Genomic DNA, 24,354 nt, shown 5'->3' with positions numbered 1-24,354 from the left:
GTATAAAACCACAGGATCCGTCATTCAGCTCAAAATAGACAGCACATATTCAATATCAGTTCATTAGTCTATGTGAGGGGAGGTGCGCGTTGCTGATAAGAGTCCAAAGAAGCGCCTTTTGGAATCACAGTTCATAATAACGTAGTCCGAGTCCAACCGTGCGAATGCACGTAGTTACAGCAGTAGAGGCGATAGGAAGTGGAATGCAGTCATCCAATGCAATCTTTCGCTGACAACTGGCAGCCTTCTACACCGCTCCGCGGGCTTGTTTAAATAGCTGCAGCACTGTGGAAGGACCAAAAGAAAGCCCTCAGTCGCGAACACACACAGATCTCAGATCTCACTCACACACAGGGCTTGAAAGCGAAATTATTTTTCAAACGTTCCGTTCCGAATGGTTCAGGTAGGCCTATGTTTAACGTTTTCGTTCTTGCATGCGTTCCGCCACCAACATATCGGTCCTGAACGGTTGGAACGCAAAATATCGTTAAGTTCTTAAAAGTTCCGGCAGTGTTTGGCGGGCCTATCAAGTCTATTTTTGTGGACTTTACCTTAGAATAGACATACTCATTATTTCCCCTTGATTTAGCCTATACCGTAGCTATGCCCAAAAATAATAAATCACAGGCGGCATCCAAAAACATTCAGATGGGCTATCCATCCCATAGCCTACAGACTTACTGTAGGCCTAACCTATGCCTATAAATAATTTCTTATCAAAAATATTTCTGGATATGTGCTAAACTCCTTACCTGGTTGTAGCCTAAGTTTTATCCATATGGAGATCTTCAAAGGCTTGCGCTATTATTCCAACCCTGTTTATAAACGAACCTGTCTGTTGCTGACAAGGCCTATCTCAAATTCTCTAATTCTCTAACTCTTCTACATAGAATAGGCTATAATTGCGCAAACATTTCAAATCCCGACTTTAAAACGACAAGGCGTGGACAGGCAAAATAGGCTATTAAGCATAGGCTACAAACAATTTCCAAATCAGTTTCAGTAGCCTACGCTACGAGCTGGCCTAAGATCCGAAGTGGCAGAAGGATAGGTTACATTACAACAGTGAGACAAAATATACACATTTGGACCAAAGGTCCATTTATTTGTTTTTTTTTTTCAAACTGCAGAAATCAAATGATTAGGCTGTTATATAGAGAACGAGAAAAAAAAAACGTTATTAACCGGTTTTGTGGATTTCAGAATAACGTTTCTGTTCCGGAACAGTTGAAGACCATTTTGTTTTCGTTTCCGTTTCCGCTCCTCGTAAAATTCCGTTCGTTTTTGGTTTTCGTTTTCGTTCCTTGAACCGGTTCGGAGCCCTGCTCACACAAATACATATGGACAAGACAACTTTCCTTTACTTAGCTTAGATAAGCGTTGAATCAAGTTCCTCGTCTCGTTGCTCTGTCTTCCTTTCCGTCGACCTGCGCTCCGTCGCTGCTTTGTCCACCCGCAAACCCCTCAGTAGATATAACGCTCCAGTCCACAGTCTCCACAAAATCTCCGCAGAATCACTGCTGCCAACCCTGCTTTCTCCCGATTTCTCTGCTGCTTACTCCCGTGTGTCCGTGCCTTCTCAGTCCATTTTTCACCTCCTCTCCTTCGTTGCACCTGCTTTTTATCAGACAGCAGAACAAAACGCCAGGCCCACATAGTCTCACATCTCACCAATGCTGGGCGAAGAGGGTTGTGTCTCAGGTAATCGCAGCTGTCCATAATTACGTGAAGCCCTAACTGTAAAGTGTTAGATAAATGTCCACAGCAAATCCACAGCACTCCGTGCTCACACACAAGCTCAGTCATATCAGGCCAATTGCAATTGCAATTGGCTTCGATGTGAGTGGTTGAAGTAGCACGTCAATAGATGACGGACAAGTGGCTTATCCAATCATATGAAAGCATTTTTTGATTAGGCCCAGCCTTCTGAAGCACCACTCCAATGGATTGATCCCAGATGGATGAGTGGAGCTAGGCGGAACGAAATTCATCTGGCGAGAGTCAGGTTACCCTACACGTGCATCCTTGAAAATTCGGCAAAACAAAGGACTACGGCCTTGGTAGAATTTGGTAGACTTTGATGGATGCTTGACATTGGAACAGTACGTCCGCGGGACATGATAATGTAACATCCTTCAAATGACAGCTTTGAAGGAACCCACCTTGACTTTGAGAAACGTAAGGCTATTTCATAGCCGAGTTTCTCTGAGGGAGATGAGTAAGACATCGTTGGTCTGTGTCTTACTCATCTCCCTCAGAGAACTGCGGCTACAACCCGGTACAACGTGACATTACAGTCTAAAAAAGCCTGCATAAAGCAGTGTCTGTAAGCCCGTATAAGCCTGCACACACAGCCTGAATTGGAACACGCAGGAAGGCGGCCCAGGACGCTGCTACTGTACACCCAGATTCCACCCACAATCCAATGAGACAGTCTCTGTTTAGAGAGCGCACGTCCCCTGGCCCCAGTTGCAAAGCCCACTAACAGTTGCTCACTGCGCCGGAATGATTGGGTCTTTTCCAAATACATGCACAACGCACGAACGCGACAAAGCGCATGAAGTCTCTCTTACTCCTCCGAAGAGAACTGAGGGGGGCAAAAAGACGAGAGCTGCAGATCTGAGCAGCCATAAGACATAGGCACTTTTGGCATGAATGCAACATTAGGCCGTGAAGTAACCCTGCACTGAACGCATGACGGGTGTGTGGGAAAAGCATGAATCTCACTCACTGTCTTTGCCGGGGGGGCTGTCTTATAGGAAATAATCTTTATTTCTGCTTGCTGTTGGGTTTGAACGGTGCATCACACAGTGCGTTCAGCACCAAGACCAGGTCCCAAGTCGGAAAAATAGGTCTGAACGCCGGACGCAGGCGGCAGACACCCATTAGAAATCTGCATGCAAGAGGGTGCGCTCCAGGGGAGATGCCGTCATAGCCTACATGACAAGCTGAAATGGCTGACAGGTAGACTTTAAGCGTTGAATGAGCCTTACTCTGTTCAAATAGTTCTTATGAACGTGAGGACTGCCGCGATCGAGCACTGGAAAGCATTTGATCGCACCACTTTTCGAATGCTGACCATTTTAAGTCATACAGAGACCTCGTAGAAGGAGCTCTGGCACTCTGAATGGTCGCGATGACAGTATGTGGCAGCCCTGCGGAACTCAGTGTTTCCCTCTCACGAGGAAGGCGCACAGGTTCCATACGCTCGGGTTCAGGTGAAGTAACTCTCCTCCCATCTGAGACAGGAGGTCCGTGCGGTTGGGGAGATGCCAAGGCTCTCCGACCAAAAGCTGGAAAATATCAGCCAGCCATGGCCCGTTCATCCACCACGGGGCGATCAGTATTATGGTGAGACCACCGTCCCTCACCCTTGCCTGTACGTCTGGGACCAGATGAACTAGGGAAATGCATAAAGAAGGACATTCGGCCATGTATGCACTAGCGCATCTGTACCCAATGGTGTGTCCCTGTCCTGAATGGAGAAGAACAGGTTGCAGTGAGTGTTCTCTCTTGATGCAAACAAATCGATCTCCGCTCGTCCGAAGCGGGCCCATACACGCTCTATTATCAATAGGTGAAATCTCCATTCCTGATTGGATTGGGAGGCCCTCGAAAGTCTGTCTGCTGTTATGTTTAGTCGTCCAGGGACATGAGTGGCTCTGAGCGATTTCAAATGAGCGTTCGACCGAGTTAGAATAAGATAGGCAAGATGGTAAAGTCAAAGTGATGGTGTATTGTCTGAGCAAATCAATACAGGTGGTGTGATAGTATTGGGAGAAAATGCTGGAACACTGCCATCAGTTCCAAAACATTTATGTAGTGCTGACCATGAGCAGCTCACAGCCCGGTCCTCTAGTGTGGTGTCCCAGCCAGTCAGTGACGCATCCGTGGTTAACTCTTTGCACACTGCTACCAGCCCCATCGGAACGCCCCGCTCTGCGCACAGACCCAGTGAGAACACCCATCTCTGCGTGTCTCTCATAAACAGTTGGCCCAGTGGCACTACTGCTATCATCGATGCCATCAAGCCTAGAAGGCGAAGGCAAGTGCGAAATTTCACTCTCCTCCCCAGCTGGAATTGGAGAGGCATTTGTGGAATGATTCTGCTCGCTGAGGCGTGACCGTGGCCCTGAACTAGACAGAGTCTAGGGTGAGGCCCAGAAAGCTTATTGTCTGGGCTGGGATAAGCACGCTTTTCTGGTAGTTTATGAGTAAGCCCAGAGACTCTAGATGTTTGAGGAACAGCTCTGTGTGAATGTCGTCTATGTACCCATAAATCCTTAGACCCTGTTCCCTGAGGGGGGTTATAATGGATTGCATCACCTTTGTGAAAAGACGGGGCGCAGTGGCTAGCTAAATATTATAACCTGGAACTCCAGGGCTCTGCCTTCGAAATAAAAACGCAGGGATTGTGTGGTTTTCTGTGAGGTTTGTAGACTCCCACATGAAAATAAGCGCGCTTCAGATCTAGCTTCGTGAACCAATCCCCCTGTCTCATTGACGCCAGGAGCTGTTTGTGCATCAGCATTTTGAAAGTGTATGGGTGTGTTCGAAACGGGAGACAGCTGCCTACTGCCTCCCTCCCTACATAGAGAGCTGTCTCACTAGACATGACTTTGGATTAAATGCATCTTTTAAAAATGAGTGTAGCACTCTAGAATCTTTGGTTAACACTATGGTATGACGTTAGCAAAGGCCTGACATTAAACTAAATTAGCTTATGTAAGCTAGCAGGCTAACGGTATAAATTAGTTTTACGGCCGGCAGATATATCAGACCAGACGCTATTAATGGTTACAACAATGGCATAATCAGATAGTAAATTGTTTATTTCTCATCTCTAATCTACAAATCTAAGCAATCTAAGGTCACACAAATTTTAAACAGATTCAGCAGCCATTACCGATGTCATCCGCAATGTTTGTATACCTTTCACAGCTGTTTCAGACGTTGCCGCAAGGGATTATGGGTAGGAGGGAGCATGAAGTGTGCATCGATGCTGCCTCCAAAAATGACCGTTATTTGGGAATTCTAAGATATCTTAAAAGGCAGCAGAATTTGTTTTTTCAGTTTCGAACCGCACTTGCTGCCTTGCTCCCCAGTTAGATATCTTAAAAGGCAACTTTACCCGTTTCGAACACACCCTATTTAGCTGGGAAGGAATATGTGAAAAATCATGAAGATTGGGCACTTCTGGATAAGTTTTTGATTTTTGGCAGGGTGTTAGGTATAGGCCTAAGGTTTTAAAAAATCCATGGATACAAGTTGGGGTGGCCCCCCTAGTGGCAGTTATCCATAAAATCCAAAATGGCCCCCGCCGAAAAGAGAAAAGGTTATATCTCAGCTTCCTTTAGTCTTAAATTGTTGTATAATGTATTTTCTCTACTTTGTTTGATACAAGGAATCCAATGTTGATATGTTCTTCTTATTTTAAGTCCATTTAAATCTAGTATCATAGTCATATTTAGCTCATAAACTGTCAATATCTCTGAAAAAGTCACATTGAAATATTACTCAGGTCCCTAGACCCATATTTTACCTCCAAGGTATGCTTTTCTTTGTTGATTGGACAGGTCATTATCACTATAGTGTCAAAAATCACATGTTGTGACCAAAAGGACCATTGTTGAGGCCTTAAATAAACACAAATTCAGAACTATGCCACAGTGAAAAGTTACAGTATATTAGGCTTTTCACCATGTTAAGGATCAATATTATAACCTGACCCTAGCCAGATGAATGTCGTTCCGCTTAGCTCCGCCTAGCTTCACTCACATCCATCTGGGACCTCTTCCATTGAGAGTGATTTCTCCAACCAACTTTATGGTTTAGCCAATCAGGATGCAGGGCGGGAGTTTCATAGATGTGACATAGCGTAGAAGCGACTGTGAGTCTGTTATTAGCGTCACGGGTTGGCTTCGATGTGAGTGGTTGAAGTAGCACGTCAATAGATGACGGACAAGTGGCTTATTCAATCATATGCAAGCATTTTTTGATTAGGCCCAGCCTTCTGAAGCAACACTTCAATGGATTGGTTCCAGATGGATGAGTGGAGCTAGGCGGAGCGAAATTCATCTGGCTATTGCCAGGTTATCAATATTATATTTTAGTCAAATAACACAAAATAAACAATTCATACTTAAACCATAGACTTTCTAATTAGGAGACACAGCACTCAAAAAATCCTCCTTAGAAATGCATGAGCTTAGTTTGAAATGGCAATATGGCAGTTGTCTACGCAAATCACACCCCTTCCGCGGCAAAATGTTGACATGTAAATACATTGAGCCAATCATGTGCTGTGTTGTGAATACATTGAGCCAATAATGTGGTGTGTTGTGAAGACATCGTGCCAATCATGTGTTGTGATCTCACCGGTGGAGCAAGATTGGTCCAAAACTCCAGAGATTCCAGACCCCAGTGAGTGGGGTTGGGAATGGAATGACAGAACCAAAGTCTGGGTGTCATATTGGACAGATCTGGAAGATGCCAGCAACGGATGCTCACTCCTCCTCAACTGTGGCTGTGTGGTTGCCTGTATGGGCAACTTGTAAGTGCCACTGAGCTGGACTTTGCTGTACTACATTGTGCTTGTATCAAACAAAGTAGAGAAAATACATTATACAACAATTTAAGACTAAAGGAAGCTGAGATATAACCTTTTCTCTTTTTGCTTTTATGGATAACTGCCACTAGGTCCAAAATGGGATGTAAGCCTCCGACTTTTTTGGGGACAACAAAGTACTGTACCTGCTGCAAAACCCTGAATGCACCTTGTTTTGAGGGATTGTTTGCACTGCGTTCTGCTCGAGAAGGGATTCTATCTCTTTTCTCAGCACTTTTTTTGACTTGACCACTGACTGTAGTAGTCCCCGGAAACTTGGGGGCCGTTGAGCAAACTGTGTTTTGTGGCCCTGTTCTATCATAGACAGAACCCAGGGACACCTCACATGCAGGCGCCAGACCGGGAGAAATTCTGCGGGTATTGGCTGAAGTAGATTGAATGGACTCGAATTAATTTGCCCTCCCCTCATACTGCCCTTTAGTGGTCGAGAAAGGTGTGACACCAGAGGCTTATCACAGAACAACCATGTGGGTGCACTGGTTTTATTTCTACCACAGACAAAGGTTTCGTGTTTGTGGGGAAACAAGTGTGTGTTCAATCTAGACCCAAAAGAGGAACCGTGGGACTTAGATAACCTGAGTGAGGGGACACGTGGTTGGCACAAAGCCTTTATTTTGGTCACATACGCATGTGCTTGTGGGACAAACAGTACTGGTGAACTTCCCCAGAGCTATGCGTGGGGAGGTTATGCGTAAGTGTCGGGCAAGGCGTGAGATAGCCGGCCTGATACCTCGCAGGCATGTGCAGGGCTTGCACTCCCGCTACGCCGTTTTTTTCTTTTTCGCCATTGGGCTACGGCATGGTGGTCGTCCAGTGTCAGCTGAAACGTTGGAAGATGTGCCCAAGCGCCCTGCACCGCAGCAGGGGGGTGGCTGTGGCTGAGGCAAGCTGTCGCTGTTGGGACACGTTTGGCCAGCCACTGGTGTGCGTGCCTTGCTGGCCGTGGCGAGTGAAAGCGTTGTGCAGCAGCCAAAGTTAGCCGACAGAGCGAGTTTACGAGGGAGGAGGTAGCTGAAGGCCTCGTTCTTTTTCTTTGACTCACAGTGAGTCTGCATTCCTGGACTGCAGAACCAAACAGACCGCTCGGGTCCAACGGGGCATCCAGGAAAGCATGCCTATGCATGTCTATCCTTATCCGGGATCTTAGACAGATTGAGCCAAAGATGTCTCTGGGCTACCACAGTCAAACCCATGGCCCTCCCGATAGCCTGGTTGGAGCAGCGGGTGGATCTCATGACGAAATCTCAGCGGATCTCAGCCCACAAGTCCTTCACTGGTTTGCCCTTGTCAATGGCAGTACCAACCTCAGCCTGTAGCTCAGCCACATAGGCGAGGAGCAGCGACACAGTGTTCTGACTGAGCATGGGCAGCCTGTCCAAGTACTTTATAGTTCTTCTGCAGTAACTGGGAGGTGAACTTAAGGCTCTGGCATGGTCCTGCGTCATATTTGCGCGTGTCCAAGACGTGCGTCATTTTTGCCGTGGACGTGAAGCATACTCCAATTTCTGCTGTCCTGAATGCGCGTTAAATCGTTAAGGTTAGCGCCTGCGCACTACGGATTAACTCTGATACTCTGCCCCACCAACTGAGGGTGGTACGTCAAGTGAAAGTAGGACACAACCACCAAAGAAGCCTGAAACGCCTGAAGAAAAGAAGAACTTGGGATGTGCGAGCACTGAACGAAGGAAGAGCTGATGAAGGAAAAAGCACCACGAGTATGTTCGCCTGTCTGCTGGGAAGTTTGATAAGCTGGCCCATCGCATCGCTCCATTTATCATCCACCAGAACACACCTGTTGGTATAGCTGAGAGACTAGCTTAGCCTACTTGCTTATTAGGCTACTTAGCCTATAGCTATAGCTTAGCCTATAGCTAAGTGACTCGGTGCTGCGAGGGCAGCAATATTGGTGTGATACAAAGTAAAGACATTTTTCTAAACACAGCAGTGTCATGGTAAGAAAGAGTTGTGCGTACAGATGTCCTCAATTAAATTTGTATTGAGTCTTCACACCTGCCTCATTCCAAAAAGTATGAACCAAAAACCTGTAAATATGACGTGTCAATAAAAGTTTTGAAGTAACTATTTGTGTTCATAATGTATAATGTCTTACTGTGATAATGGGTGTATTTAGAGCGAGAGGTAGCCTCTTCAATTATTATTATGATAACGCATTATCTGGTGTTGACAGGCGAGTTTCGAGATTTGAGTTCAGCATTGTTCAGGAGTAGGCTAGGTGATAATGATTGCACCTGGGAGAGGTAGGCTACATTCCCTTTATTATTATAATCACTATTGATAACGCATTATACGGAACAGGCGAGAATGCATCTCGATCAGCTAGTGTTACTGGTTTTCACCTGAGCGTTGTAGATAGATACCAAAGATTCTAAAGCTCTGTTCTAGAATCTTTGATAGATACCTTTATATGGCTCTGGGTTTCGCGATTTGATTTCAGCATACGCTCATTTTTAAAAGATGCATTTAATCCGAAGTCATGTCAGCTCTCTATGCAAGGAGTAGGGCTGTCACTTTTTATATCCGTATAATATCCGTGAAATATCCGTAGTCGAACTATAAATAAACTATTCGGTTTTTAGTGCTGTGTAGCGCATTTCTACAGTCTATGATTAGTTTTATTTTATTGTTTGCCATCTCACTCAGTGCTATATGATCCAGGGCTCATGACCAAATCAAGCCAATATAATAGCCAGTAGCCACAATGAGCCCATGCAGCCACCCTGTTTCGGACAATCAAAGGTAACATACAGAACGGCCAGCAGACAGATAATTACGTCCCCAACTCATCTAAAATGTGGTGTCTTGAAGTACTTTGGGTTCTACACCATAGATGGTAAAGTGACCGTTAAATATAATGTTAAAGAATGTATCTGTGGATTGTGGCTTTACATCGGTCGAAGTTGACTCCATGTCGTGGTGTCTCACGTAACTCAAAGCCAGGCAAGCTGAGGACAGGCGCTCTGTTCCATCGTCGTTATGGTAACCAAACAAGTCTTCTTCTGTCTAAGTTTGTTTTTAGGTTTAAGTGTTGTTCTTCTATGTGGTCCACCTACTGGAGGGAAGTGTTAACAGCAGTTCCGTTTCACACATGCGCAGTCTACGCGTCACTTTGACGCACAGTCTTAAATTTCGGTCGACTCAAAGACGCGACGCATGCTGTAAAAATTACGCAATTCTCATCACGCGCTCACCAGTGCCGCGTGCGCGGGACGCAGACGCGGGACCGTACCATAGGCTTTAGGTTGCTTATGTGGCAGCTGGGAGGAAGCTGTCAAGCCCATATAGCATCCGGAGCTAGGTAAGACGCCAGCGACTGTTCGGCCCTGGGACAGTCCAGCAATCCTCTCTCAGCTGTGCCCTCCATCTCTGTTAGTGAGCCGAAACTGGCGATGACCACTCTGTTAGAGAACAGCTTACCCCAGGTCTTCGCCACGTCGTCCAGACTGTCCTGGAAAGGGGGGGACCAAAGGTTTGGGTTTGTTCCAGACGTAGATTGGAGAAATTAATGGGAAACTTACTTCCGGAAACTAAGCTCTCTCAGAGAGGCGGGATGGTCACGGGCCTCTTCTCAAATCTCTATTTGCATACGGCCTCTCTCGGTCCTTGGTCTTCCAGCTCGTGCCCTGGAAATCGCTCAAAGCCCAATATCATTGAGAACATCTCATTCATCTAATTGCAACCAGAGGAGGCAAGACCGAGGGGAGAGGTTGAAGGCCCAATACACAAGAGTATCCTACGCAGAAGCGTTTTCAGTCCGAATTGTGCAATCATTGGTCCAAGCTGCCAAGGTTAAAAGTTCTCTCCCACGTCAACTTTCGGTTTCAAACAAGTTCGTAGGGATTTATTTGCGTCAATAAACTAGTAGATAAAAAAGACTGTTATATGCTGGAATTATCATGAACTACCATGCAAAAAAAAAAAAAAAAAAAAAGTTCATGCCTGTTTTGTTCATGCATTGTATAGTAAGTATTCATGCCTCGAGAACTATCAAACATTACCTCATTATCAAGGTCAATAAGTGGGAAGAGTCCATATTCATATTTTAAGGCTTTGGCAAGCTCATATTCTCTGCAATTTGCGTGTCTATTTATTCTAGCCTAAGAGGTGATGTGCCGCATCATCAGTAACTGACGTCCCTTAAAGGCACACTATGCAGGTTTTTTTAGCTTAATATGCAAGTTTTTTAGCTTAATTTACCTTCATTTAACAGCTTCAGAGTCATTGGAATGGTTATATGACTTTTTTCGGGTTGAATGGTGGCCGTGTCACTTCCCCCTAGCGCCTGTGAGCGGAAAAACCACCCTTGCAACTGTGGGCCGGCAGGCCGAAGGCCTCAGTGTCAGGAAGTATACCGAGTGTAACGAATTGCTTTACTGCATTCAAATACACATACACGCCAGGCACCGGCTAGAAAAAGGTAGCGATGGTTGTTTCTCAGACATTCGTCATGACAGAGCCAGCGAAAAAGAAGCAAAAACCGAGAAAACAGTAAGGAAATTGCCAATACTGCATAGTTTACCTCTAAAAGTGATGCGTGAGTGAGCAGGACATCTCATCTCTCATATCGGTCTCTCCTTCATTCTTCCATCCTCCTATTGTTCCTTCCTCATTTCCTTCACAAAATGAATTAGAAGGAGGGATTAGGACAGGAGGGAGGAAGGGAGGATGGATGGACAAAAAGACAAATGAGAAGAGGCCAGAGTCTGTGTCGAACGAGTCGACCCTCTGATATCCCATTCCCAACGATATTCACACCTCAGTCCAGTAGATGGCGATAATGCAGTAAGATTGCAAATTGCCAGTAAAACTAGCAGAAGAAGACAGCCAGAAATGGCAGTATTTCTATGTCGATTGGCATTTTCGTATGAATTTGACAGATAGTTGTGCTGAAAACTGGAAACCACTGAAGGGAAAAGGAGGTAAGGGTCTGACAGACGTGATGAGCTTAGTAGCTTTCTGATAGGTCCTTAGGAGGCTGTGTGTTTAAGGTATCTAGCAGCTAAGTTAGTTATCCTAACGTTAGCTGATGGCCATCTTACACCAAACAACTTTGACAAGATTTGGGAAAGATTATTGAAAGATTGTAGTCTTTTAACGAATGCCCTCTTTTAACTAAAGCTTTACTCAAAAGACTCCAATCTTTCAAGAATCTTTCCCAAAAGAAGGTACCGCCGTCTCGCTATCCGGAGAAAATAATCTTTGGTCACCGCTATTTGCCGATTTTCGGCGCACATTGACTTCCATTCAACACATGTAAACAAAACGTCAATGTGCTCAAACTAACGCCGATAACTTATTCCAGCAACCATTTCACTTTGGTAACAAACTACATTTTCGTACAACATATATACAGCAAAAACAACAGAATTTGGATCAAGCAATGTGGAGAAATATCGGGAGGAAGAAAATTGCCGAGTGTCCATGAGTCCCGTATAACAGGTCACCTCGGCACCGCTGTCTCGCTATCCGGCAAAAGATTCTTTGGGCGCCGCCATTGGCCGAATACCGGCGCCCATTGACCTACATTGAACACATGTAAACAAAACCTCAATTATGTGCTCAAACTAACGCCGCTGACTTATGACAACAACCATTCCACTTTGATACGAAACTACATTTTTGTACAACATTTATCTAGCAAAAATTACAGAATTTGGATCAAGTAATGTGGAGAAATATCGATATTAAGAAAATTGCCGCTGCGTGACGTCGAGTTAATGGCATTTCCCCTTGTCCATGAGTCAAGTATAACAGGTCACGTCGGTGGCCGTTATCCCTCACATGTCAGAGTAATGACATTCAAAAACGTACCTTTATATTACATTACAATTTATAAAGGAACGAAATGTCAAAAGAATTAAGCAATATGTTAGCTGGATGACACGAATATTAGTAAGGAAAAACAAGATTTTTACCGTAATGTCCAGTGAAATTACATATGTTGCGCGGCACGGCCAGCAGATGACATCATTGCACTATAGCAACCAGGAGCCAGCAATAAACCTAGACACTCGAGATTTTAGGGATGTTGTCAGCCACAACGCACCATCTGAAAATCTGAATTGTGAAGTAGACCTACTCCATAGTCACGTGTGCCTGTTCATTCATTCCATGTCAATAGAACAAACCAAATTAGGTTAGGCAAATTAGGTCTTGAATTTCCCCTGGGGATCAATAAAGTATCTATCTATCTATCTATCTATCTATCTAGTAATGCAATACTACATTTAATAGCCTAAATTCCGGCGCCGTCAGGTGTGGCAGCCTACTCTTTCTGCTGTTAAAGAATGTGTTTGTGTTGTATGTATGCTGCTGCTGAGACCTTGAATTTCCCCTGGGGATCAATAAAGTATCTATCTACATACAATACATATGTATATATGCATGGATATACTGTATGTGTGTGTGCATATATATATATATATATATATATATATATATATATATATACATACATACATACATACATACAGAGAGAGAGAGCAATACAGAACAGGTTGTCGGTCTGAACTGAAGTTAGTGCTGCATGTAAACACACACTTTGTCACATTTACATTTATATATGTATGTATGTAATGTGTATATATATATATATATATATATACATACATACATACATACATATATATATACATAGAGAGAGAGAGCAATACAGAAGTTTTTGCTGTATGTAAACACACTTGTCACGCTACATTTATATGTTTATTTATGTTGTGTGTGTGTGTGTGCATATATATATATATATATATATATATATATATATATATATATATATATATATATATATATATATATATATATATACAGAGAGAGAGAGAGCAATACAGAACAGGAACAGGTCGTCGCTTTCACTGAACTGAAGTTATTGCTTGTAAACAGTTAGTGCTGCATGTAAACACACTTGTCACGCATTTATATGTGTGTGTATGTATGTATGTAATGTGTGTATGTATGTATATATATATATATACAGAGAGAGAGAGAGCAATACAGAACAGGAACAGGTATGTAAACTTTCACTGAACTGAAGTTATTGCTTGTAAACAGTTAGTGCTGCATGTAAACACACTTGTCACGCATTTATATGTGTATGTATGTATGTAATGTGTGTATGTATGTATATATATATATATATATATATATATATATATATATATATATACATACATACATACATATATACACACACACACATTACATACATACATATATATATATTTATACAGAGAGAGAGAGGGCAATACAGAAGAGTTTTTGCTGTATGTAAGCACACTTGTCACGCTACATTTATATAAATGCACAAATAGGCTGTCACCAGACATAATTTCACTGCATTTCTTACTTCCAGTAACTATATGCATGTGACAATAAACTTCCTTGTATCCTTGTAACAGCTGTGCTGCTACAACCTTGTTACTCTTTGATACAGTGGAATAAACCTATTAAGTGTACCAGTTAATTACTTACATGTACATATGACATGTATGTTGTGTCTTCGATGTCTTGGAACAGGTCTACTAATTCACTACATCAACTTATTGCTCTTTGATACAGTGGCATAAGTACTAAGTACTTGGTCAATTCCATGGAAAATTACGTTTTTTCTAACATCCATAACGCCAATAAAATGTGATGGTATGGTATGATGTGAATGATTACATGAAATTTGAGCAATTGCTATTTTTGGCTGAAGAATGTACATGAGAAAAAATGCACAAAAAATGAATAGTAACATTCACATCAATCAAATGCCAAGGCATTTCACTGGCGTTATGGATGTGACAAAAAGTCAATTTTCTGTGGAATTGCCCACTTACAATTACATATTACATTACATGTTGTGTCATTGGTGTCTTGGAACATGTCTGCCATTACCCTACACACTGTAGTACATGTATCAACTGTGTTATTTATTACTCTTTTGATACAGTGGAATAAACCCATTCAAATAAAGTGTACCAGTTAAGTACTTACATGTACATATTATATCCTGTCAATGATGTCATGCATCCTGTAATTGATGTGTTGAAACATGTCTGCTGTTACACCACACAGTACATGTGAATTAGTAGACCTGTTCCAAGACATCGAAGACACAACATGTCATATGTACATGTAAGTAATTAATTGGTGCACTTAATAGGTTTATTCCACTGTATCAACGAGTAACAAGGTTGTAGCAGCACAGCTGTTACATATACACTGAAGACAATGAGGCCTTGACTGGAGCTAAGAATGATTTGTATATAAAATCTTTCATGACCAGATTTACCCCATCCAGCAGGTCTCAGGTCAGCTCTTTGCCTCTGATGAAAATGTAGGCAAATTGGCAACGTTTTGTAAAAGCACTCAGTATTACAATGTAACAACTATAGCCTATGTAGGTACCCACAAATACATAATGCAAGTACAATGATAGTACAGTACCTGATAGTACATGTTGTTACACAGGTTGTACCACTGTACCTAATTAGGTAGGTGCACTGTACCAGCGACACATTAAAATAAAGTGTTGCCAATGTATTTCCCCAGTAGTGGACAATAAAAACTTGTTGAACAGGTGTGCTGAGCTTTGTTTTTGGCTCTTCAAAGTGTTGTCAGTAAGGTGGTGTAAGCAGCCTATAGGCAGGTGGTGAGACAGGTCAAGAAATATGGTGCAGTGAAACACTATACAGTTGATTTTCAGAAGGTGGTTTAGAGTAGTATAAATGAAATATAAATATGTGCACTGTATTACCTTATAAGAGCAGAATAAATATGGCTATGAATAACAATGTCAGTTGATATTATTTTAAATGTTGGTGACACTACATTAATAAGGAGAATACCATTAATAAACAATAATGTGAATGCAATATCAATGGGCAATAAATGCAAATCAACAAATACTATAACATACAAACAATGACTCAGAACAGCCTAAGTGCATGGTGAACAAATATGTCTTTACACCCCTGTTGACAGGTGCATGCAAAAACACAGAAAGTAGACAAGGATTTTGTTTTTATAACACATGTAATAAGCAATGAACATTTGAAGATGTATTGTTTTGTTCTTCTAACATCAATAGTAGTTCAGAGGTTGTAACATAATGATAAATACATGCTGCCTGTCACATTATGAATATATACCCTGTCTTGTCTTGCACATCAGAAGCAGCAGCACTATGCTATTACATCGTTCACCGTAGGGACTAGTATGAGGGAGACTGAGTTGCCAATCTCTCTTAACAGGTCCTGCATCATATCTACAAATATCTGTTCTGCTCTGCACAAACATAAGCAGGGTCTGATTTAGTGTGGCAGAGTGCTGATTGACAATAACATGGTTCCCTGCTGTGTTTGGTGGATTCCCATTGATGTTTGTGCATTCTCTTTGACTGTACATTTTATGTGTGGCATCTCATTCCTCAGTTGTCTAACATGTTTTCTGATGGCCACTGATTGCATTAGCAGCTGAAAGACCAACTTGTAACAAGGTCCCAATTGTGGATACACCCATTAACAGTCCTTGCGACCAATGACATCTGGATCAACTACAAACTTTTGATTGATTTTCAACAATGAACAATTAGTTCAGTGTAATATGTTCAGCTCTCTCCCCCATCTTAATAAGTCAACATTATATGATATGACCCTATTTTTACATTATAGCCTACATATGTTATAGCCTAACCCTTATCTATAGGTGACTGATGAGATTCATGTTAGCATATATTCATTGGCGCCACATTTAATATTGGAGCTATTTCACTGTCGCAGAACCAGACGTGCTTGGTAGCCTAGTAGTCATAGGCTAACATGAGACTTAAGCCCCTGTGTCATCATGATTAGCCTATGTTCTTACTGTTGTTATTATCTGTAGGACATATTGTCTGTGCAGCACAATTGTAGGCTAGGCCTATATTTGATTTTCAGTAAGCTTATATATCAATGATAAAGCTCCTATACTTTTTTGGTGTAATTATTTATTTTTTTTTTTTTTATCTATGTAGGCTATTTTTTTAATGTTACATTATTATTTTGTTAATACATGGAATAAATCACCACAAACACACGCGACTGTAGCCTATTGGCTTCTTCTGTAGCCTTCCCGGCTTGCGCAGCGTGGCTAACAACGCCCCTAAAACAAGTGTAACCGTCGGCTCCTCGAGGCTTATTACTTAAAGGGGTGGTTCAGGATTTTGGACATAGGACCTCATTTCCAAGTAAGCAAGTGTGATATTTATCAGTGGAGACCGTTTTCAACACGTTTCATCCAGTCGTTCTAATTGCAGAGTTCGCAGGTGCTAGACTAGCGCAAGTCAACAGTATGTGCTAGCCTGCCACTAAAAACAGTCTTACCTACTGCAAAGGACACTCGAGGTATCACACTTGCTTACTTGGAAATGAGGTCCTATGTCCAAAATCCTGAACCACCCCTTTAAACGAAGTTACAGCAGCTATTAGGCCCGAGGTGCAGTGAAATGGCGTCATCTGGTGGTCATACAATTCACTCGCTATTAGACCCGAAGTGCAGGAGAAGTGGATGTTCAACCACGCCATCCTTCAGGTCGCAGCGAAACGTATGTGTACTTTATGTGCTGTGTCATGCTGCCATCTAGTGGTTGTGGAATATTTAACACCCATTATAGTTCTGGGAATAGATGTGCCCTCGAATAAATGTTTACTTTGTTACAAATTATTTGGGTAATCCATCTGATAAATTGTGTTTTTCTTTTTATACTTCGTACCTTTATAAATTAAAGTGTATCATGAAGGTACCTTTTTCAATGTCATTACTCTGACATTCGACATTAGTCGACCATAAATTTGGGCAATGGGCACATTGTTAGGGGTTGACACTTTGCATAAGATTTCTCCACATTACTTGATGCAAATCCTGTGATTTTTGTTGTATAAATGTTGTACAATTATGTAGTTTCGTATCAAAGTGGAATGGTTGTTTTCATAAGTCAGCGGCGTTAGTTTGAGCACATAATTGACGTTTTGTTTACATGTATTCAATGTAAGTCAATGGGAGCCGGAAATCCATAAATAGCGGTGCCCAAAGAATCTTTTGCCGGATAGCATGACGGCGGTCACCTCGGCGGCCGTTATGCTTACTTGTTAGAGTTATTATTACATTCAAAGACATACCTTCATATTGCATCAGAATTTATAAAGGAACGAGGTTTAAAAAGAAAAACACAATATATCAGATGGATTATACGAATAATTAGTTAAAAAAAAACTTTTTCTACCGTAATTTCCTGTTATATTTCATGGCGCTATTGCGCTGCACGGCCACCAGATGACGCCATTTTACTGCTTACTATTACATTATAAAAAATGCCCGAAGTGCAATAAAATGCTGCCATCTGGTGGCCTGAAATATGTAATGTAGCCCATTATGCCTGGTTGTTGACATTAGCATGCTATAACGTTACAACTTGCCAAGTACTTGTACTAGTGCAAGTGGATAACATCATGCAAATGCTAACATTGCTACTAGATCATTAACACTGATTGTTTGCTTATTCAGTCCCAATGGATTGTGAAACGTATTTCCCAAGACCCAGAGGAGAAAACATCGGTTACATTTGAAGTCGTAAACTTAGAAAAAACATACAGAAACTAAACACTCTGTGATAAACTTAATTATTAGCTATCCAGCTATGAACCAGTGGTTTCAACCAGTGCTGCTGTGGTGATGGCAAATACAAGCAGAGGCATTTGCCATCAGGCAAGCCTACAAACATGACAGAAGTAGAATTCTAAAGAACCCTAACCCTAGCACTGAATAATTGTGTGTGTGCGCGTGTGTGTGCTTCTCTTATTTTCCGACAGATAACAAAAACACAGACGATAGAAGGAAAGGAGAAACAACATTACCATCATGACGTCACTGGAACATACGGAGACAATTGACATTATTGATAGTGACAGAACTGACAGTGAGTAAGGTGTTTCATTTGGCTATTGTCCATTGTAAAGGTGTGTTTAGCTTCAGTGTCTTCAAGAGAGGAGAACGTTACAACTTTTTCTTCTGTACTGTCATGAAAGGTCCCATAGACTGTTCCTGTTAGTGTCTGTATTAGGAGGTTGATGGAAATGATTACAGTGGAAAATTATACTTTTGTGCAGGCGAAGATGTCGTGGATCTTACAAGTGAAGTAACAGAAACATCTGTGGTTGACTTGACAAACAATGATTCAGTTGTGGTGAGTTTGGGGAATTATACTGTCATGTGCAACCCATATTTTAATCTCTTAGTGTTCTTACCACTTTTTTCTGTTTGTATCTTTTTTCAATTGTTCCCAATGAGGGGAGAGCATATGCGCCTGCCTAGCTAAGTGTCTTTAATGGGTTTTCTGCTCCTTTTTGTGTTGCCTCTCCGAGCGCCTTTTAGTTGAAAATATCTCAACTCTTGGAACTTTTAGAAAGGCTCTGAAAACGCCACAATGGGCTACTGGAAGTCTATCGTAACTGGAATAATGATAGACCAAACTCCATAGATAGCCGAAATGTAATTTGTTTTGCTTTTTTGTCATGGGTTTTTTAGAAGTTTCAGAGAAAGACACTACAGTTAAAAATGCTGTTGTAACCAAAAAGTATGTGTCTACCCACACTCTGCAATTTACATTTTTGATTGCATGCTGGGTTGTAGCACCTTTCTGCCAGGAAAAAAACCTTTACATGGACACAGGGCCTTAAGGTTTAGTGGACACTGTCTAACATGGTTCTCTTTTGCTCTTTTATATTTTGTAACACCATCTGAGGCAGTTGGTAGATGAAGGTAATGTACAACCTATTAATTGTTACTACATCATTGCGTCATGTAACCTCACAATTTGCTGCCCTTTGAATTTGTTTTATTGTTTAGGTTTTCATTTCATTCATTGATTAGGTTTGTCATTTGGCTCATTAAGCATACTGTCCGGCAACATGCAGTTGTGTGTCATAGTGATTCATACTAATTGTCACTTAATAATCATAAATTAATTATTAATGTTAATCTGATTCTCTGCTCATTTGTCAGGTCCACATAACCATAGCGATACAGATGATTCCCCATGTGCCCTCAGGCCCAGAGTGTTGTCCTCTCCCCATAGGAACACCAGCACCAGGTACAGTAGCATGCCAGATGGATGGGTTGATGGGTAATATATCAGGAATGGCCAAAAGGCAGATGCAGTAGTGCAAAATTCATGTATTTAAACTGCATGTCTTTTGTATTTAACTGTTTAATTTAATTGATTGTTACATTTTCCATAGAGACACTGGCCAAAGCATGTCAAATGATGCTTCAAGGCAATATAGATTTTCGTAGTTGTAATAATGTTTTTCTTATTGGTCAGATGGCTTTTTAATCTGAAATATTGCATTACCATTTTGAATCTATTATGTGGTTATGGTTTTGAATCTATTATGTAGTGCACCACTAACATTCTGTTGGACCCTTAACGCAAAATGATGTTTCTTCCTTGCACTAATACAATGATAGATAACAGAAAGAAACACACATTCTTGCTTTCAGAACATGTGGCCAATAGGATGCTTGCATCCTATTGCTCTATGAGTAATGAAGAAAAAAGGGCCGTCATTCATACATCATTTGTTTTAAAGGGCAACAGATCTGAAATTATATTTTGTTCACAGGTCTAAACCTGGTGTAGTAAGCTGTCCAATTTGCTTTGATACATATCCTGAGGTAAGGATCCCTGTTTCATCTTTATCTGCTAAAGACAGCTATGGCTTTGAAGTATCAGGTTTTGTAAAATGTCATGCTAACATTTGATATTTGGGCCGTACTGTAGTTCAACATGGATTTGAATCATTACATTTATTTCGAGAAACATAGTAAGCTACTTACAGCATAAATTATATCTTACAATAAGTGTTTAAAGGGTAACTAAAACGAAAGAGGTAACAGATGTGTTATTGGTAGTGATGCACGTGTCGGAGGTTTTTATGACCCGCACCCGCCCAACCTGTTTTGAAGATCCAATTCGCCCCGCCAGACCCAAGAAAATATGCATTAAACATTTACCCGAACTTGATCCGACCCACAAATTGCTATTTTTAATGAGAAGTAACGTTGTTACTTCCATATCATGGAGTAGCAGTGACAATGTTTCCTTGTTTTAAAAGACGTTCATGTATGCTGTCAATATCACATGTTACCCCGCTATCACATGTTACTCCGCTGCTCATCCAGCTACACTGGCTACCTATGGCGGCCCGCATCAAATTCAAGGCTCTAACGCTTGCCTACAAAGTAGTCTCCGGTTCTGCTCCCACCTACTTGAATGCCCTCATACAGACATACGCTACCTCCAGACCGCTGCGCTCCTCAGACGAACGACGTCTAGCTCTACCACCAGTACACTCAGGCCAATCCAAACTTTTCTCATCTGTTGTTCCTCGTTGGTGGAACACACTGCCAGTTCCTACAAGGGCAGGGACATCCCTCTCCATTTTCAAAAAAACTCCTGAAGACCCAGCTCTTTAGAGAACATCTCCTCTCATAGCAACACTTACAACAAGTCTTGCTGATCCTAGCACTCACCAGCCATCTTAAACTGACACGTAACTGTTAAAAACAGTACTCACTGATGCACTTATTCTGACTGTACTGACTGTAAAATTGTTGAGAATTGCTCTAAAACTTAAACTGTTTACCATGTTGTTAGTCGCTTTGGCTAAAAAAAGCGTCAGCCAAATGTAATGTAATATAGCCTTGTCTAAAACAGGGTATGTTATATTAAACTGCGTATTACAATGGGAAACTCCTCTCCCTCTCACACACACATGTACTGTATGCGTGTGCACACACACAAACACATGCCTATCCTTCACATTTCTTTCCTCTCGTACAGTTAATTGGAGCGAAGTATTTGCAGATATTATCTCTTCTTTTCTTGCTGACCATCAAAAATCTGATCAAAAGGTTACAGGCTACCACTAAGAGAAAACACTCATGAAACTCAAGCCCAAATAAATAAGAAGACTGGGATGACTTTGGCTGCACAATATTTTGCGTGTGTGTGTGTGTGTGTGTGGCAGATATGGCCTCCCATGAACGGAATTATATGAATCTTGGCACGCATTCAAAGAGTGTCATAATGATCCTACACTTCAAATTTCGCGCAGCTTTGAACATGTCAACCAAAGATACCTGCGATTACAACCCCTCGTTTTTGCTTTTTCATTTTTAGCTAGGTGGCGCTATACCTCAAATGAGTGGATATGGAATGGGTTGACAATAGGGGTGTCACGATATACCGGTTTCATGATAAGCGTGATAATTAAAACATGAGAATCATGGAAATAACGCACCCATGATATTATCGTGCAGCAAAACGATGGCATTTTGAAATGAACGGGCTTGTTACTCTCGTGGTTTCTCTCTCTTCCTCACTTGCTCCCTACAAAGTCACACACACAAACCTGATGTCGTAGCAACGCCAAACTTTAATATTGTAACTTGTCAGACGTGACGTGATGGAGAATGCAGCGGATAGAACAGCATGTATCCTGCAGTCCGTCTCTGCTGCTCTGCCCTGCAGTAGGACATTCACTCTCCAGTGTGGGAATTCTTTGGGCTGCGCAACAAAAATTGATATCAGGAGATTGTGTCTAATTCTATTAGTCTAATAACTAACTAGCCTACCCACAAGCAAAAGGCTGTGAAACACCATAAACAGCCCAGTTTACACGAAAAGCCTATAGCAACACAAAAAATTTGAAGGTCATGCTAAAAGTTTGCTTGTAGAAAAATAAGTAGGCTTAAAAACGTACCTCTGCATAGTGATATTTCTGAGCTCAAAAAGGCAACAGAAGTATCACTGCAATTGCTTTGCTAGTGTGGCGGTCATAATAATTGACATTCTTAACCACATCACAATAAGAAATTCAACCAAGCAGTGGTATAAAAGCTGGTTAAGGAATAGTCTCAATAGGCTCTAGACCAGTGGTTCTCAATATGGGGGTCCAGTGGTTCTCAATATGGGGGTCCAGTGGTTCTCAATATGGGCTTTAGCTAAGCATCAGCAAATTGCCAGTAGTAATATAGCAGTCCTTGTGGACTAACAATTTTATGCGATGTGATAATGTAGTCCTCTGTGGTTGGGTTGTTCTATTACCTGTGCATTGTAGTTTGTTGTCAGGAATTGATGGATAAAAATGTGTTTGACCTTCCCTGTGTACTTTTGTTTGTTTTGTTTCTATTCACAGATCTTGCACAGCGGCAGAGTAATGGTGTCCACTCTGTGTGGTCATACGTTTTGTAGTCAGTGTCTGCGTGACTCCCTTGCCCATGCACACACCTGTCCAACTTGTAGAAAAAAGCTCACACACAGACAGTACCACCCCATCTACATTTGATAATGAGCACATGTAGTAACTTTGAAAATGTTAGTTGAAGTCTGTTCTGTAGATAGTGTATTCACGTTTAGTCCTGGTGCACTATTAAGAACATCATTGAATCTTAACCCTTGATGAAGGGCTGAGTGCATATTGTGCACTTTGTTTGGACTTTTACTTTCTCAATGTTGGAAAGATCTTTATGTGTGAATTATACTTTCCCTAATTGTTGCAGTAACATTTTGTTACATTTGGATGTACATGCTTTTTTGTTTATGTATGTGTTTTGTCTGCATTTTACCTTGATTGAATAAATAAACAATTTGAATGCCTACATTTCCCTCGGGATAAATAAAGTATTTATCAATCTACCTAAATTGCTGTACTTGTTGATATCATATAGTGCAATATATGATGTATAAAAATGAATTGCTCTTATCACTCAAATGCCCCATTCAGACAGGCTTTGTCCACCATTTCATGAGTATTTATTTAATGTACTACCTGTGTCCTGTCTGAATGCTACGTACACATTAATGCCATAAATATGTGGGCAGAGGATGTGGATTACCAGGGGAAACATTATATGTTGGTGAAATCAAATAGGTAAACAATACATATTATGTCATCATTATAATATTTGTATAATGTATAGATGGATTATAATCATGACTTTTTCACATGCTGGTGCCCAGATGCCTAACAGTAGATGGTGCTACAGGCCAATGGGAAGAGAGAAATAAGTATGAACGGATTGGCCATCATCAGTAGCCTTCCTTAAAAGGCTAATCACTTTGTGGGGACATCTCTATCTCGAGGAAGAATGTTGAGCAATCTGTTGTAGGTTTTAGTGTACACATCTATTCAGAAGATACAGAATCAATTCAGGTTTTAAGTCTTTCTTTGATGTTTCATGCAGATAAGATCTGAAGTTTGTTCTGTAGGTAGTGTATTCACCTTTAGTCCTGGTACACTATTAAGAACATCAATAGATACAATCTAGGCCAGTATGTTACAAAATAAATGTATCTGGGGATTATTTGAATGAAATGATTACCAGACTGGAAATCTACTGATTTTGAGCGGCAGCCCTACAGGAGCTTGTTCATGATGACAGTACGTTCAGATGGGATAGATGTTATAAAAGGAAGTGTAGATCTTAAATGTTTGAAACTTAAAGATGTTGGAAAAGCACTGTTCAGACTTCAGCCAAATTAATCTAATTCATAATAATTCTTCCGAACCAACTTCAATGGGGAAAAAAAGGTTTGACCTGCAACCTTCTCTGCAGCCTGAAAACCTAAATGGCCAACACCATCAATTACTTTTATCAATTACTTTTAACTCAGATTCTGTTCATGA

At 41.4% G+C, this 24,354-nt stretch overlaps 1 protein-coding gene across 1 annotated transcript; it reads left to right on the top strand.

Annotated features, from left to right (window-relative positions):
• The first annotated feature begins 11,448 nt into the window (after window positions 1–11,448).
• Window positions 11,449–23,363, top strand: rnf4 (ring finger protein 4). The gene is made up of 7 exons (XM_048232213.1): window positions 11,449–11,565; window positions 18,475–18,581; window positions 18,772–18,848; window positions 19,411–19,423; window positions 19,667–19,754; window positions 20,287–20,338; window positions 22,864–23,363. Exons 2-7 carry the CDS (start codon window positions 18,524–18,526, stop codon window positions 23,011–23,013), a joined length of 438 nt encoding a protein of 145 aa, XP_048088170.1. The 5' UTR covers window positions 11,449–11,565; window positions 18,475–18,523; the 3' UTR covers window positions 23,014–23,363.
• The last annotated feature ends 991 nt before the right edge of the window (window positions 23,364–24,354 follow it).

Source organism: Alosa alosa, chromosome 21, assembly GCF_017589495.1.
Source record: "Alosa alosa isolate M-15738 ecotype Scorff River chromosome 21, AALO_Geno_1.1, whole genome shotgun sequence".
Classification (NCBI taxonomy): domain Eukaryota; kingdom Metazoa; phylum Chordata; class Actinopteri; order Clupeiformes; family Clupeidae; genus Alosa; species Alosa alosa.
The sequence above is the reverse complement of the archived record's forward strand: the minus strand, read 5'-3'. Positions and strand labels throughout refer to the sequence as shown.

Excerpts from the sequence above, each read along its gene's own strand:
- rnf4 (XM_048232213.1), top strand. The coding sequence starts at position 18,524 with ATGACGTCACTGGAACATACGGAGACAATTGACATTATTGATAGTGAC. Across the intron at positions 19,755-20,286 it reads CATAGGAACACCAGCACCAG|GTCTAAACCTGGTGTAGTAA; the intron begins GTACAGTAGCAT and ends TTTTGTTCACAG. Across the intron at positions 20,339-22,863 it reads GCTTTGATACATATCCTGAG|ATCTTGCACAGCGGCAGAGT; the intron begins GTAAGGATCCCT and ends TTCTATTCACAG.